Source organism: Amblyomma mixtum, chromosome 3 (genome assembly GCF_055824585.1).
Source record: "Amblyomma mixtum isolate Tamu chromosome 3, ASM5582458v1, whole genome shotgun sequence".
Lineage (NCBI taxonomy): Eukaryota > Metazoa > Arthropoda > Arachnida > Ixodida > Ixodidae > Amblyomma > Amblyomma mixtum.
In genome coordinates this window covers 102,331,374-102,349,436 of record NC_143014.1, presented here as the reverse complement: position 1 = coordinate 102,349,436, position 18,063 = coordinate 102,331,374, and the positions used below count along the sequence as shown (strand labels likewise).

General features: G+C 47.5%; 1 protein-coding gene across 1 annotated transcript in view; it reads right to left on the bottom strand.

Moving 5' to 3' along the window:
- The window catches only part of LOC149351187 (uncharacterized), a 160,409-nt gene that overhangs the window by 23,443 nt on the left and 118,903 nt on the right, over positions 1-18,063 (bottom strand). The window contains exons 3-5 of the mRNA XM_089580486.1: positions 5,699-5,821; positions 3,348-3,569; positions 547-733 (exon numbers count right to left, since the gene is read on the bottom strand). Coding sequence (XP_089436612.1) covers positions 547-733; positions 3,348-3,569; positions 5,699-5,821 — 532 coding nt within the window. The remainder of the gene's footprint in view (positions 1-546; positions 734-3,347; positions 3,570-5,698; positions 5,822-18,063) is intronic.

Sequence of the window (18,063 nt, the reverse complement as noted above, 5' to 3'; positions counted from 1 at the left end):
TTTTAAAGCAAACTTTAAAATGTCCTTCCGGTGGTATGACAAAAAGAAGCTGTTCTCAGCTTGCCTCTCTGCCCACAGTGCTAGCGAAGCTTTACTTTCTGCCTCAAACGACATGCGGCATGCCCGATTCCACTCAGTTATTCAAAACAAGAAAAATGGTGAAAAAAAATGGGGGGATAGGAAAACGGGGGGGGAGCACTACGCCCCTTCACTTTCGCAAAAGTTGAAAGCTGCGCTGCTGCCAAGTGCCGCATCCGTTCATACAAAAGCCCCAGCCGGGGGAATTACTCTTCCTACACGAATCGTTATTCAAGAAAAAAGAGAAGCAAGTGTCGGGATTTTCAGCGCCGACAGCTTGTGCGGCGGCCCATTTGCATTTAATCGCCAGCCACTTCGACATGCGCACGTGCAGAGAGATGAAAAAGACAAGACAAAGTGGTCGGCAAACGCACACGGCGAGGAGGGAGAAGCGAGTGAAAGCGAGGCCGGTTGGTAGAGCAGAGGAGGGAGGGGAACACCGGGGAGAGAGGAAGAGTCAGGCCCGACCTGTGTGCCTGATGAGGAGCACCCGGGGCCGGCCGTTGTCTCCGTCCTCGGGCGAGCCGTCGGGCAGCAGCGCGATGTTCCAGTCGAAACCTCCGAAGCAAAAGTACGACGACTCGATTCGGGCTGTCTGCGCTCCTCCGGATCCTGTTGGCGTGCCGGGCGCCGAACCGGGGGGGGCCCAGTCTTTCTGCAGCAGCGATAGCCGAGCGTGCGCCATAGAGCGGCGGGCAGCCTCGCACAGCGGCGGCGGTCGCCGCGAGAAAAGCGCGCCGCAGCGCAGGCGCTCGCGTTGACGCAGCTGCTGCAGCACGGTTGCTTGTCAGCGGCGCTTCGCCACCTCGTCGCACACGCTTCGTACCGTGTCCCTGTCAACGGACGCCGCGCGCGGCTGTGGATGCCTGTCAGGGCGAGCGTGCTGCCCGCCTTGCAACACACGCTGGACAGAGCGCTTTGCGCGCGAAATATCGCTCGCAGCTGGTGGAAAGGAAACACGCGCAAGCTCTCATCGGCGGCTGTAGCCGCTTGAAACGCGAGCGAGTCGAGCCGCTTTGGTGTCTGAAACGCTGTTCCTCTTTTTTTTTTTAATTTGGAGAAGTAGGGGGCACCATGTGCGTGCTGTAATTAGTTTCAGGCAAGATTCGAACACGCGTCAAGAAACTATGCACCACGGTGTCGCAGCAACCACCGCTCGCTTTAAGCGGTTTCGTGTTGAGCTTAATTTTTACGCTAGGAAGCAATAATAATTGGTAGCTTGCGTGAGGTCTTGCTGCCTGTTCTATTTATTGTCACCAATTGTATATATATAAACGTCAGTGAAAGAATCAATATAGAAATTGCTAGAAAAACACTTTAAACTGATCATGCGCTAAATCTGTGAATTAGCGAACCCAATCGGCAGCGTATGCAGTAATTATCAGATGTTAAGACAAAATATTTCAACGCTAAAATACATGTTTGTGACAAAAGACAGCCTCACTCGTTGTTTTTTTCGTCAATTAGAGGTTTAAGAGGCTAAATCTCAGCGCATCAGATACCAACTGGGGTATTTCTTGAAACATGCGTGATATCAGAATCGTCGCAATAAAAAGGCTAGTAATTCAAGAGAGCGCTTTAACTAAACACACCTTGTTAATTACATTCGATTAACACTCGCGACAGGCGCCATACTGTAATGCCCAAACACAGTATAGCTTCTATGTGTGTACGCACGTGAACCATTCTAATGCAAACAAACATCATTAGAGACTGGTTACTTGAAATACCTTACATCATATAACTCAAGAAACCAATTTTGTTTAACTCAACATTTCTTGCGACGATGGGCACGAGCGACACTACCTTTTAGAACCAACGACTCATTTCTTTGTGCATGTGTATGAGCGTGGGCCGCTGTCCTGCAAAAACTTGCATGCGCGTTCATAATGCTACCGCTCGCCAATGTGCAGCCCTTGAGAATCCTGACGCGCCGTTGCTGCTCCATCAATCGCATCTTGTGAGGCTACCACAGTTCTTGGGTTGTACACACCGAGGAGCAGGTTATTCTTGATCGAAACCACTGACCCTTAGAGTAGCCAAAAAGAATCCGCTAGAATTTTACGAATGCTAGGTTAGATTTTATTAAACAAGAAAAAAAAACAATTACAATTTTTTTTCATTAAATCTGTTTGGAAGAACCTTGCAGGACGTTTTGAAGCTTGCCTAGCTGTAAATAAAGGTCGGAAAGGACCGTCACAAATAAAGATGTGGCTTTCTTTTCACTGCCACAGTTGAAAACCACTTCATCAGCGTCATGAGCACTGTCCGAATCGCCCCACGGGCGCAGCTCCATCCGCGCTTAGTACTAGAAAGCTGCCTCTTTGCTATTTTTTCACGAAAAAAAAAAAAAAACCAACAACACCCGCGCACTAAACGCGCGTTAAAAAGTGTAAAATGTACTAGACCATAAAATCTTGTCTCCGTTTTCCAGCTCTCACGTTCTGTGCGCTGTATAAAAATATGTAATTAGCAAGTTTTTTTGGCAGGTAACGGTGGCAACGTGGTTTGACCTGTAGTGCCATCCAGTGAAAGCCTGCAGTAATTACTGAAGAACATAGAACGAACATAGAACGCTTTGTGAAAATACAGGGGATAAACATTGCCTTGCAGCTTCGACAGGCAATTTTAGTTGCATGACAGCTATTGGAACCTCTAGGAGATAGAGTTCCACGTTAGTTAGCAGCTGGTTATTAAAAAAAAAAACTGAAATTAGCCCGTGGTCGACAGTGGCCTAGTACCGATGCCGTATGTAGTTGCAAAATTTGGTGCTGATAGACCAATACGAAGACATCGCTCTTTGAAACGTAGCCCAGAATTGGCGCTGCGAGAGAAAGGGATTAGTAAATCCTTGCATGCAAGTCTTATGGACTCACTAGCAACTCTGTGTTTCAGTAACGGCTACCGGTCTTTCTCTACTGCATCCAGCGCCTTGCACTTACCGGCATGCAGTAGGCAGTGACAAAGACTGTGCATGGAAGCTACTGGCGCTTACAGGTCGATCCCAAAGAGCACCAATCAGTGCAACCAGCGGTTATAAATACAAACGCGTGAATACCCAGGCTTTTCACACTCGCCTGCTTAGAAGCGAATAAGGCTGAGAAATTCATGATAGCGCCTGCTATGAATTGCAGTGAATTGCGTGCTATTGAGGGATGCGCATTTTTTTCGCAGTCGAAAATGCTGCCGAGTTTCATCCAAGCGTACCTCCTTTCAGCCCAACGTTTGTTCCTCCTGCTGGCTTTATACGTGGCTATGCCGCGACCCACCTGCTGTCCCGCACCGCTGCCCCTGTGGTGGTGATGGTGGTGGTGGTGGTTGAGGAGCTGCGGAGGCACCCGGATGTCCGTCTCGAACACCGTCATAGCGTTGGCCAGCGACAACTCCAGTAGGAACTCTCCCGTCTCGTCCGAGAAGCGTCTCGTCTGCAGGTCTGAGATCAGGATCCAGCGGGCAGCGCCGTGCGTCGGCTCTTCTGCCGAGAAGCGGACCTGGTGACGACGACAGCAGGGAGCTTCAGTTCGCACTTTCATGTCTTCGCGGCATGCCTCATGCCTACGGGAATGCGCATCATTACGAGCGCGGAACATCTGGGTGGCCCACATTCCACCGGCGCCTGGCAAAAGGTGCTAGTGTTTCTCCGAAAAAATCCAACATGTATAGGAAGAAGAAACGAAGGAAAGAAACTGCAATAGTCCGTCATTCCACCCTAGAAAATGCTATTCACTCATAGGCCAGTGAGAATGCCTCTGAAAATGACATTTCACGGCGCTCACGAATGCTACCACTTCATCAGTGGCATGATACGCTACGGCTCTCGAGGCCACACCGCCTGCGAGTCGCTGGGTGCTAGGCGAGCAGTACAGTTAAGCATGCTGTCAGAAATAAGAATAAAATAAAATGTAATACATAGGCAAACTTGTAAATAAATCGAAAATAGCACTGATAAGTAACAAGGAAATATTTTTTCTTACGCCGCTGGCCAAAGCGACGCAGAATCTATTTTCGTGGAAACGGCAGCACAGGCAACTCGAAAAAATGACACGAAGAGACCGATGGTTGGTGCAGAGTACGCTCTGAATTTCTCGGTCTTACTCATGCCGAAGAGAAAGTAACGCGAGTGTGATATGAGCTGGTTAAATTATTTTGTCCTTTGCAGGCGCCTGGTAGCTCTCTGTTGTGTGACGCCCGTAATTTCGCTTGCCTTTGCTTAAGGCGCCTGTTTCTTCAAAATGAAAATTCAGCGGTACAATGAAGTAATATTAGCTTAATCGCTCAGATTCGTGTTTTTGCTCTAGATGGCGGTCAGTTCCCCTCTCCCCTTCCCCGTTACAGAGTAACAAGTTAATTAACGCTCCGTAAGGCCAACCTTTCTGCCTTTCTCTCCAAATAAACCTCTCCCCTCGCTATCCGTCTTTTGCAGTCACTTTTCCGTCGTGCTAGCCTTCGGTGTCCGCAGCTGAAGGCAGTCAGTCAGGCGGCAGCCAGGTTCTCAATTTCGCTAGTCGTTAGTATCACTGCGCCTGCTCCATCTGCAGGGCTACGCCAAATTCCTAAACAAACCCTAGAAAACCCGTGAGCATACATTAGAGCAAAAGCGTTTAAGTAATAATTGCTTTCGCAGAAGTGTAGCATCAGATGCATGATCGTCCCGTATTTTTGATCGCGCGCGCGTGTGTGAGTGAGTGAGTGTGAGAGAGAGCGAGAGAGAGAGAGAGCGAGAGCGAGAGAGCGAGTGTGAGAGAGAGAGAGAGCGAGTGTGAGAGAGCGAGAGTGTGGGTGTGCGTGCGTGAGTGCGTGCGTGTGTGTGTGTGTGTGTGTGTGTGTGTGTGTGTGTGTGTGTGTGTGCGTGCGTGCGTGCGTGCGTGCGTGCGTGCGTGCGTGCGTGCGTGCGTGCGTGCGTGCGTGTGCGTGTGTTGCAACTCGATTGACTTTCCCTAAAATTTCCCTCTCAAGCTTTTTACAAAGACCGATCCCCTGTGCTGGCAAGTGAAAAGATGCCAATGAAATCGGTCCGCTTCTACGCTGTGACAACGCCACTCCTGTGAGTGTTCACATAGGATAAGTAGCCTTGTGTAGTACTGCCGGCCTTTTTTAAAATTAATTCACAAACTGCATTGAACTGCGAATGGTGTCGGTTGCAGCTAGAGATTTTTCTTGTTGTCTATGCGACTGGTGACAGAGAATTAAACTATGTCACAGAAGCGCGCTGCAAATGGTGGACCTTAGTCCGTTATCTCCGAGTTAATTGAGGATGAGTGCTTCTTACAACCATATGTTTCCGGCAAAAATCTTTCAGACAAAATCGTATAGCGTACGGAGAGCTGCAATACGCCTATAAATACAGCAAATCATAACTGTACCGATGTCCTGACAGAACTTTTCCTTAATGCCTAATGTCGTCTACTCACATGCATCGCGGAAAGAAATGCCTGCCTTCTCTGGTGACCATGTTGTGCGTCTTGTTTCCTAATTCCGAAGTACACCATGTACGCACGGAAGCTTGCCAGAGGGGTGCTAAAAGTACTGATAGGACGAAGTCATCTTTCGCAGGGGCAATGCGCCCTGCACGGTGGAGGAATTTATTTTTTCAGTCGCATTGCTCTTCGAATATCCTCACCTGCTTTTCGGAGAGAGCTTCGTTCTTCGAGAAGTGCTCTCGATTGAGCAAGGTGAATGTGAAGTCCAGGTAGCATTTCCATCCTGGAGCCGCGTTCCGAATGCGGAGCAACACTCCAAGCACCTGCAGCAGAACGAAAGGAGGCGGTGGGGAAAGGGTAAAGAAATCTAACAGCGCCTTGCTTTCCTTCCTTGCTCTCGATTTGCTCAGTTTTACACAACAGGGCAATCAGCTTATCCCCGCGAGTACAAAAACTACACTGATCGCTTTCCATCGAAAGTTAACAGGTGTTTCAGAACGTTCTCGGCCGACCTATCTGTTTTAGTCTGAGTGAGAGTTTCTCCGTCGAAAAATTAAAAAAAAAATGTGAATAAAATGCGGAAGCGGCCAGCACATATAGATCCGAAGGTCTCGTTTCTTCTTATTTTTTTTTTACAAATGCGTACGTTGCGTACGTCCAGGTGCGCTAGCTGGCGAGCCAAACAGTGCCATAATTTTTCCTCATTCCTCCTTCGCAGCTACTCCTCAGTGAGCGACTGTGCCCTCAAAACTTCGCATTCACGAACGTCTGGGTACTTTCCGCAAACTGCAAAAACACCGTCCTCTACATCACCGTCCCGGAGAGCGCCATTAAGTGCTTTCGTACACACTCCTGGCATCACGCCACGAAGAAAATGAGCTCCTGGCTTTAGCGACGAACGCAGAAAAGACTATATAACAGACTTGCTTACGACGCTGCAGAAGCGCCGCAGAGTCGACGTTTCCAAGCCAAGCGTGGCGAGCTCTAAAAGTGTGCCAGGTCTTTCCGGAGAGCGACGGCGTGGTACTGGCAGGGATAAGCTCGCCCGAGGTGCCTCTTAGGAGAGATGGTGCTGTTGAGGCTGCGCAAGAAAAATACCCGACTGCCGGAGACAAAGATAAGATGGCCCCTGAAATGCGACGTCGCCGTGGCGCGTCTACTACAACGCTCCTCATGCACGGCAGCGGCGTTTGTTGCGTTTCGGTGCACTTTTTATCGTGGTCGACGCACCTCGGGGGAAAGTGGACGCAGCAGCAGCAGCAGCCCGGTGGCTTGCCAAAATGTGTCCTCCCCTTCCCCATAAAGGATCGTCCTCGCGTGTCGCGCGCACATGCGCGTCGCTCGTGTTTTACGCTCCCATAAGAAAGTTCCTCAACGCGGTTGTCTAATGTCGTGCAAGGGGAAATCGCTGTATAAATAGCAAGGCATTTCAGCGAAAGAACACAATTCAGTGTACGCCCCCTTGCCATCTGCAGAGTAAAAAAAGTATATCATGTATAAGCAGAATAATGCAGCAAAGCAGCAAGACAAGCGGTGCTTTTGTGGCGGGACTTGAGCGCCCACCAGACTGCGCGTAAAGCGTCATCTCATCGCGCCCCGGAGGCAACGCACGCCCTACCATGAAACACTTATGCTTCGCTTCCTGGGGTCCTTTACGCACCTGCGTATCAAGTCGGCCCAATCGTTATTAGTTCACCGGAGATTACGAACAAACAAAACTACTCCGAGAATTGCTGCGCCTGAGCATAACACTGAACCCATTCAGATGCTGGGGGAGTCTTTCAACCTTTCTTTTACTGTTAAACCTTTTGGGGGTTCTTTTTCTCCGTTAATATTGCTTTGCTCTCTTCGTCGCCATGCAATCTCCAAAAATAAAAATTTCAGCACGCGTAGAAAAATAACGCGCAGGTTTCTTCTTCTTGTCATTACTGTTTTTCGCCAACGTTTCAGCCGTTGATGACGTTGGCGCTGTGAGGTGTGTGAGGTGCCGTTCCTAGTGGTATACGTGCGTGGACTGCGAATCTGCCATTAACGGCAGTGCCTGAAAAGAAGGCCGAAGCAGAACCTCAGGCGACGAAAAGAAAAAATAGTAATTGAGCGCGCGGAACGCAATATTCAAGAAGAAAATTCATCCCCCTCTCCCACACTTTCTTTCTTTCACTCGTCTTGAAGTTCTCGTCCTTTTTCTTGTTCAATGCATTATACTGAAGGAGATTACCGCTATTACAGCTTTTTTACGGGCTGTGTGTTAATAATTTACGAAATGAGGCCCATAAAAGTAGTTTTTATGCCCTAAAGACATGAAAACAGTCATTTGGAACTAAACTTTCCTCTCTTTCCTTGCCCTAGCGTCTATTATGGGTGAAGGTTTTGGGGATTATTTTTTCTTTTTGCGCCAGTTTTAAATCGCAGCGATTCTCAGGAAGGCACAGCTCCTCAAGCGCAACATCCAACCGCCCTTGAAAAACCTAACTAAAAATCTAGGTGTGTGCACGTTGTGGTTTTTATATAAAGCAGATAGCTTTGTTTTAGGCTTGTGTGATAAAACATCATGTCTTAAATCGGGTACAGTGTATTACCGACGCTATAACGGACGGTCCCATAGCGGTTGATGCTTATTTGGAGCAGGTACAAGTATTCAACAAAAGTGTAAATTTCAAAAACACTATTTCTAATTTTGTTTTCTCTTTGCGTGAACGCAGTGCATAAAACTGACCGAGCCACTGCGATATCATCATATTCTCCTTTTTTGTGCAAGTTAGATAAGTGCACTTTAATGCGGGCGAAGGAAAACCTTCTCACCTCATAATTTATATTTAGATAGGTGACTTAGCCCTTGTGAGTAAGAAAACTCGAGGGGACACTTAAGCTCCGCCTTAAGGGTATGGCGTGATAGCGTTAATCGGTCCCTTCAGTGGCCTGCGGTCCACTTTGCGTAGCACATCGGAGACACGGATACTGCGCTTTCTCTCACCATCACGTAACGCTTAACCTACCCTGAAGAGTGCAGTCCGATAGCACAATAGGTCCCTCCCGCGCAAGTAATCTTCTGTCGCGTAGGTTCTGTCTACATGCCCGTATATAAGGAATTGGTCTTTCTCTACTTTTCATTCATTCTTCATTGTCTACTTCACGTTCATTGGTAATTCTCTACTTTACACTCAGAAATTGCGGGGAGTCCTCATAGCACTACTGCAGTAGCGGTGCAGCGGCTAGGTGATGCGCCCCTGCCCTGCCATGGCAGGTTCTGCCACCGGTGAGGCTTGTGCGACCCAGGTTGCTCTTCCTGAGCAACCTCTCGCGACCAATCACTAACTGAACGGCCAGCTTCAACAGTGGGCAGTTTGCTCAAAGTTCGGCGGGCAGCTTGTGATGGCGTTACATTTGGTCACGTGACCAAGGCGGCAGGTGGGCCACCTGCTTTCTCGCTCACAACGCCGCCGACGACGACACCTGCGACGCCGGATTTTTTTGCAGATCCTGCGAAAGGCTCAAATGAAACAGGCGCGCTGGCCACGTTAACAATGCGCGACTGGCGTGGCTGCGCTAATTCTCCATTAGCGTATAGGCGTAGTGATTACACCTTTTAAGCCGGAAGCCTTTAATGCCTCATCGTTGTAAGCAGAAGTTGTCGACAAAAATGTCACGCTTTTCAACTGGTCGAAACGGTCGTGACGTCACAGTGCGCTAATTTCAAACGGGGCCAATTGTACTTTGGCTACTAACCATGCAAGCAATTAAAGGGATCGTATAGTGATGCTCCAAGTTAGTGGGACTTACTTAACCAATTAGCTTAATTAACCTTTCTAGTCAGACCAGATAAATAAATAAAACCGAGTAGGAAATTGGCCGAGCTCGGGAATCGAACCCCGGTCTCCGGTGTGCGAGACGAGCACGCTACCACTCCGCCATGCCAGCTCGATGGTTTCGAATGAACAAAGGCGCGTCTAGTGAATACGGTGTCTTCATTCATTGCCATCTTCCTCCCGTCCCGTTACGGCGAGGTTTAGGTGTCCACCGAGATATGAGAGACAGATACATTTTCTTTCCTCAAAAACCAATTTACCGACGAGCAAGGGGTAGAACCTTTCCTCAAAAAGCGTTGCATTCAAAGGGCAACGCATCGCGTCGAACGGGTGGTGGCGTTTTGTGGACCACCTGGCAGCGCTACAACACGCTGTCGCGTTCCACTCCTAAAGGGGAAGCTTAAGCGTCATTAATTGCCAGTTAATTAAGGCACCAACAGAATGTGAAGTGAACAATCGCGTAGCACAATGCAGCACTCAGGCTTTCGCCTTTCACCACTTTAGCCGCTAAAGTTCCTCGTAATTTTTTATTTTAATCTCAGAAATGTAATTTTCAATTACCGTATTTTCCGGTGTATAAGACGCGGTTTTTTTCCGAAAATCTTGCTGATGCGTCCTATACAAGGGTGCGTCTTATATGCGAATTTTTCATCTTTTTTTTTGCGAGTTCATCGATTACTCCGGTTAATGCTCAAGCTTTTTTCACCTAAAAAAATCACTACCAATAACGCGGTTGTAACATGGTTAATACTTCAATACCGGGACCGCCGTGCGCGACATTCTAGGTGATCTTTATCATGAAACGGCGCGGATGACGACTTCCGGGATCACAAACGCGCCGCTGTTTCGGAGGCGCCAAGCAAAAATAATGAGAAGCGCCAAAAGATGGAGACAATCGCGCTTCTCGCCATTGTCAAGACAAGCCGGCGTTCTTTTTTCGTTACCCTTTGCAACTTTTTTTGCTCCGTGTACGTAGTGCATGTTTCAGACGAGCTGCTTCCAGAAATGGGTGAACCTTTTGATAGCGCATCTGAAGATGAAGACTTCGAAGGTTTCAAGTAGAAATAAAATGTTATGGACATATGGGGAGCTGTATCGTTCTTTATTTTTTGCTAAAACGTGGACGGGTATGGCGTGAGTGTTGCCTTTTTCGATCACTTAGCGTTGCTTAAGAATTGCTCACAGGTACGGTGCATTTCGCGATAGTCGCGCAAGTCTGTTTAATTAAGCGTCACTAGCCTAACTGGGTAAACTGGGGTGCGTCTTATACACGGGTGCGTCTTATATACGAACTTTTGCAGCGACAGCTTGCATATATGGCAGGTGCGTCTTATACAAGGGTGCGTCTTATACACCGGAAAATACGGTATTATGCGATAGTATAATGTGACCGCACCCACCGGCAGTGTGACAATTTGCCACCTACCACCTGCCAGGTGAGGCGCACGGAAGAGCCAGCTGCCACCTGCCACAGTTGGCAGGTGGGAAAAGTCGAGCGGAGGAAATCCCCCTGCCCACTTGTGGGAGATAGGATGATGTGGCCGGAAGGTGGCTGCCACAGAAAGGACGCAGGGGTGGCTACCGTGGAAGTAGGTGGCTCTGACATGGGCGGAGGAGTGCCTATCTGAGGGTGGTTGGGACGCTCACAACGAGGTTCTTATGCTAGCGCATCGTCACAGCTTTATCTATTTTCAGTTCTTCACTGCAAAACAGACTGCATGAACCTAGTGGTCAACCTCAGTTGACGGAAGTACTCATGCTAACAGGTCTTTCTTCGTCGACGTGGGACGGAACTATGACAAAAGAACACGAGATGTGCGCAAACTAGTCTATTCAGAAAACTTCGGTAAGCGCGCTCAGCAAACCCAACGAAGCAGATCTCTGTAGTTCGGGATGTATTCTGCTCAGCTGTCTGCGTAATACTCACGCAATGAAGGCTTCACCACCTGTGTAAAGCCGAGAATGCGTCGCGTTTGCGCGGCTCATCGTATCCCCAAACATAGTGCGGTCCGCGCCAGCCAACGCAGCAATTCATTGGCTGTGACGTTCTGCTGCGGAGGACAAAGCCGCAGATATTCTATTCTAGAAAAAATAATCGCGCTAACACATGCAACCACAGAACGAGAGACGAAGCAGTAGACCAACTCGCCAAGAATGTTTTAATTAGATATTCTGTCCCAGCTGCGGTGACCAGAGTCCGTTGGAAACGAAGCGCCAAAACGCCCGTGCACTCAGACTTTGGTGCACACTAAAGAACCTCTATATGTTGTCGGAATGCACCCGCAATCCTTCAAAACGGCATACCTTACGGACGTTCCCTACGATACGGCTGTTAAAATTTATTAATGCAATTAGCGCGGCCTCCTGCAGACAGATTTGCGATTGTCTAGCCTACCCTCGTGTTTTCGCAGCAGATCTTGTGCTATTAGTTGGACACATCACCTCAGCAACTTAGTAGATACTGCAGGAAAGTTTTCTGCTGAGCGTGCAAAAAAATCAATCAATCAATCAATGAATCAATCAATCAATCAATCAATCAATCAATCAATCAATCAATCAATCAATCAAGCAAGCAACTACACAATCAATTAATCAATCAATCAACCGTGGTGCTGTCGCTGTCGGTTCTCATCTGACGAGTGTTAATTAGTGCTTAGCACCTAATTAGTTTCCGCGGCGAAAGTAAGCCCAAACCAAAGGGCTGAGTACCGGGACAAAACATCTAAGTGACATGTTACTGTGGGCAATCACATGAGAACACCAGGACGCGCGATGACAGGCGAAATTTGACGGAGCCACATGAAATCAAAACTTGGTTTCCCAACATAGATCCCGGGCGGCAGTGGATATTGATCGCGTGAGTTTCTCAACAGCCTGTGGCGCGGCGATATAGCTACACTGGAAAGCGAAATCGTCCACATGAGAAGGCAGCAGCTGGAAAAATTCGCACGCTTCAGTTAACGGAATGATTGTTCACGCTGCGAGGTTAAACTCTGGTCTTTGCAGCACTGCCTCGTGAGCTGCGTGAGCAGGTTCGGCTCGAAGCCCCAACGAAATGCTCCGTTCACCGGATGACGAACGCTGAGATCAGATCATGTCTTTATTTTTTTTTCGACGGCCTTCCCTTCAGGTTCTTCGAATCCGCGCCCCCAGGAAGGAAAAGGCGATCAGGGCGAGCAGCGGCCGCCCATTTGTCGCCGCTTTCCCCTTCTGGCCACTCGGCGCGGCCCATTTCACCGGAATCAGGGCCGCCGAAACAAAAGGCTGCATCAACCGTTTGTTCTGCGCACCCGAGCTCCAAGCGCGGGTCGGTTCTTCGGCTTGCGAAACTCCGCTGAAAGGCAGCACGGCTTTCTCTGCTTAGCTCACTGTTTAATTCAAGCCTGCTGAAGCAGCTCAGTGGCGCCCAGAAAGTATAACGGCTCCAAAAGTTATATGTAGGTGCAACGGTACAACACGAAACACGAGCACCACGGTCCTAAGAAAAAAAGAAATAAAGCGAGAGAGACGAGCAAGACCGGGAAAGGGGCCGTAAGATAAATATTCCAGACGGAGTCACGAAGACGGCAGCGGCTGCAAGGTTGGGTAATGACTCCGACAAATGCATGTGCAGACGTGAGGAAGCCTGTGACTGGGTACGAGACTCGCCATTAGGTTAACAAGAATGAAGGGTCAAAACACGTGGAAAGAACGGGGGAAACTGGAACGAGCTAAAGAAAATCGCGGCAAGAGAAAAAGAAAAATTCAGTTACGAAATAAAAAAAAAGCGAGGTCTTGCTTCAGGTCTCGCAAGACGACAGAGCAACCATCGCTGTTAAGGGGGAAGCGCACACAGCGACACTTTTCACCAAAGCACACGTGGCGCTTGATGGCATATTCCGCGTGCACGCAGCGAGAAAATTAAAACGTCACGTCGCGAGATAGAGTTGACGATTATGAATGTGCGGTCTTAGTTTCTAAAAATTTGTTATTTTGCTGCTGATAAAGAACACAGCGATGCGACAACAAAATACAGCTTGTTGTAGCCCCATAGTCTCAGTATGTCAAAGAACATATCAAGCGAAAATTAAGAGGAACGGGAACTATATTTTACGCATGAAATATACCAGTGTTCCAGAGTGGTTTGTTTATTTTATTTATTCAGAATACCCGCAGCTCCCGAAGGCATCATTGCAGGGGGGAATGAATACATATTGTTTGCATGAGGCTGATGTAAGGAAAGAAATACAAGAAAAAATGTAACGGTATAGCAATGAAATGAAAAAAAAAAAGGCACCGCGCAAGTTTTCATATATCCAACACCAGAGGCCGAAACAACATTTCACTGTGGCATTCAGTAATTTTCTGTGGTAGTTGATTCCATTCGCTGATGGCATGTAGAAAAAAATCAATAATGAAAGACATTCGTCCGGCAATAAAATTCTCTTAACGTCCCAAACACGAATTACCGCAACTAACGTTTAACGTTCCAAAGCGAATCAGGCTATGAGGGACGCCGTAGTGGAAGGCTCCGAATAATTTCTTGCACCTGAGGTTCTTTAACGTGCACTGACATCGCACAATAGACGGGCCTCCAGCATTTAACATCCAAAGAAATGCGACCTACGCGGCCAGGATCGAACCCGCGTCTTTCAGGTGAGGAGCTGAGCACCATAACGACTGGGCCACCGCGGAGGCTCAGTGTTGCAGGAATACTTAAATGTAAATGGAGCATGATTCTCACTTTTGGGTCTAAAATTATAATGACCAGGTCCTTCTACTAAATCGGGCTCTCGGGGGCAATGACTAACACAACGTCCATCACAAGCGATAAGCTGCCGAAATTAAGGAAGTTGTGCATAGCACACACTTTCTATATGCTCATAAAAGGAGGCCTGATGTTATATCAAATAGGCCATACCGCATTGAAAAGGGTGTCAACACACGGTCTATTGCGTCGAGCCATTCCGTCGCTTCACCTCAACGCCGTTAAGCTGAAACTTGCAATGCACACAGGTCTTAGGATAAATACCCATTAGGTGTTCTTCATACGTATCCATAGTCAGTGGATCTTCGATCACGTAGCAGTTCTAGTTTTTCACGACCTTAATACTCGTTTTCCTGGCGCCGATTACATCCTATCATCGACTGAATTCCAGACATCGACTGGAACAACTTATGCACAGCTTCTCATCAATCGAAAGATTTTCTTGATTTTTCTCACATTCATCAGCCGTACAGTTCAAATTCATATATTTGGTAGTAACACTCTTGATTTAGCCTTTGCGCCCAACCCAGAGTTCTTCCAGTCACTATCATGCATTGACGGTTTCGGTGACCACAATACTGTCGTATTCAACTGACCTCTTCCGTCTCCTCCACGGAAGAGCTCGGTTAAATACATTCACGATTGTAGAAAGGAAGATTTCGTCCGTATTAACTCAGAGCTTCAGGTTATTTTTCTCTAACCTTTCGTCAATCTACTTCTAATAGGAATGTCGAACAAAATTGGATGACCTTCAAGAACAAAGTCTTCGAGCTGGTCGAAATTTACGTTCCAGTGTTATGCATTCGCGATGATTCAACAAGCCTTGGTATTCAAACTCCTTGAGGAGGCTTTCTCGAGAGAAAAATAAGCACCTTTTCCGTCAAAATAATGGGAGTGCTTTGACCTTCAAGTAGAAAAAGTATTTTGCGTGCTTATAGGAATAGACAAGTTTCTAAGACGCACAAAAAAAAAGTTTTTTCATAATGGTCTGCATGGAATCCTACAAGCCGACCCAAAGAAGTTCTGGAGGCTATTATCACCTAAGCCTGGCAACTCTCATTGTATTACGCTCTCCCAAATCCGGAAGGTTCAAAGGTGCCTCCGGAAATCCACTTCGACTCAAGAATGCTTATTTTTCGTCTGTCTTCACACAGGAGTCTGCCTTGAATGCATCAACCTTACCAAATTCTAACTTCCCTGAGATGGCCCCTATTAGCATCACTGCTTCAGGCACGTGTGCACTGGCAGACAAACTTAATACACCTAGCGCCGCGAGGCCAGACAGCATCACTGCTAGGATACTTAAAGCTACAAAAAATATATCTTATCATAACCTAAAAACAATATCCGATCAATTTCTTGCTCAATTTAGTACCTAATGGCTGGAAAATAAAGTGGTTCCTGCATTCAAGGCCGGTAACCGGAGCGACCGGGATAATTAACGTCCTATTTCATTAACCTGTACTTCCTGTAAAATTCTTGAACATTATATACTCGCATATTGCATCCCACCTGAATTCTAACTTCTTTTTCTCATAGAATAAACATTGATTCCATTGTGGTTATTCCGTGAATCACAAATATTTGGGTTTGCCATGGACCTCCGCTAAACTCTGACTCCTTGTTCCAAACCGGTGTTGTCTATCTATATTTTCCAAAGGCGTTCGACCATATCATTCATCAACGACTTAGGTTCAAAGTTTCAGGTCCTCACCTACGCCCACATATTTGAGCCCTGATTTACGACTTCCTCATGGGACTCTCTCAGTTCACAGTAATAGGCGGTCTTCCTCCAGAAACTGCTCGCGTAACTGCCGGAGCACCGCAGGGGTCCGTGCTAGCTAGGTCCGCTTCTTTTCTTAATTCTTTTATGAATGAACACCCCTCTGACATCTCACCTACCATCCGCCTGTCCGCTAATGACTGCATTGTTTACCGGCGTATAAGTACTAAGGATGACCAAGGTGCCCATCAGAACGATCTAAAGCACATTCAAAACTGGTGCACATTATGGATGATGAAGCTGAGCACTAGATAGAGCAGTTACAGGCAAGTTTCACGTAAGCATTCTAACTTAACATACCCGTGCTCTTTATTTTCGGAAGGCTTATCACAGGTAGAACCTTACCTGTACCTAGACATTAATATCAATAGCAAACTAACTTAGGCAGACGTGCACCCACAGCAAGTTGCTTTCTCCTGCGAGTGCCTCTGGAGGTTGGAGGCTTCCCACATATACAGACATCGGCTTTTTCGCCGAAAGAGGACTACCGTGCTAACGCAGCAGAAAAACATGCAAGTAGGATGAGCGGCTTTTCGCAAGACCTTTTTAGTGCTTCATTTCTCCTATTTCCGGAATCTCTTACAAACAAGCACGGATGGTGTAAAACAATGCAGAACTACAGCTGCGATGCGTTCTTCTTAACTTCACTTTCGCAAAACAGTGCGCCGGAAGGTAAAGAGAAATAGATCTGAGCCTCCAGATTGAGAGATGGTACGCTGCAGCCATAGCTAACAGGAGATGATAAGCTGGCTGCTCCAGAAGAAAAAAAAAAGTGGAGGAGGTGAAAAGAGAGGATAACCACGAAGCGATGAGCGGACCGCATTCCTTGTGTTGGCTTTGGTTGCACATAAGCAGCGGTCCGCGCGCATGCTACGTCGTTGTCGAAAACAGGGCTCTCAAGCAGATATTGGGCGCGACTGCGTTTTGGGAACGCATGGGAAGGCGCATATAAGCCCAGCTTAGGTGAGTCGTTTAGAAGCCCTCGACTGCGTCGCTCTGATTTGTAGTACAGTTCTAGCCGCACACACGCTCTCTACGACTTTATTCAGCCCACGCCCCCATTTTTCACATTCAAGAAACACCGAGGCACGGTTCAATTTCAGCGCTCGATTCACAAGCTTCAAAATTTCAACAGAAGACGTATTTTCTTCTTACAGAATATGTCGCGACCTTTTCGTGCTGTCGTGACGTACATCATTATTTCGAGTGCGCTACGAAGTTGCGAGAGGCTCCAACGGCTCCCAATGACACTCGAGAGCGCGGATACGCGGTAAATTAAAGACAAAAGCACAGTTATGCAAGCGTCGGAGCGAAATTCTGCCGCAAAGAGGGGGGAATATATAGGTAAACGAAAGGTGGTTCTGTGATCTGTGTGCGACGAAGCGTGACCTTTACGAATTTCAAAAGTATGGTACGCCCACGCGCAAGTGTGTTAGTGCTGCTGCACTGCGTCGGAAAACTGCGCCGCCTCCCGCTTTCCTCTAACGCTCGCCCCGGAGCATTAAATCACATCTACCGAGCAACCATTGCAACATACACGCTCCGTTCCGCTCGTAGGCTACTAGGAGTATTTAGGATTAGAAAAAACGACACGAAAATAAGCGCGTACGAAAACTATACCACAGAAATTGACATGTTGTGCTGCATACGATATCACAGCTCTATGAATGTACGTTTCATAGAAATGAAAAAGAAACGAGTAACTACACCCTTTCTGGGCAAAATGTGGCCTTGAGCTTATTAGTTTATTGTGCACGCCTGTCAGGTTTGTTAGGACTGTGCGTAACATGCATATGCCTGTCGTACATAAACACAAATTCTGAGTTGATTATTTTCGCAGAAATGGGAAAATATTTACGCACTCTGCGGCTACTGATGCGCCCAACTTGTCGTGCGTGTAGGGAACAGCCTTCTTTATGCCACGTCCCGGTGTTTTTTTTTTTTTTTTCGTTTTAATCCGGACCACAGCACAATCGACGTCGAAATAGAGAAGTCCTCGTCATTCAGCGAAGAGGGACGTGAATTAAGCGCTGCGCTGATGCCTTTACCTCCTTTCTCTCATCATTATTAATCACAGCCTTGATTCCTAGTTGTTAATTTTCTACTGAATCTATTGGGAGCTCTTTCACTGGTAAATTTTTTTTTCAACCTCCCGTACAGCGACGCTGGCGCGCGAGGGAAAAAGAGAGCGAATGAAGAGAAGACGGGCAGGCTTTCTGTACCTCAGAC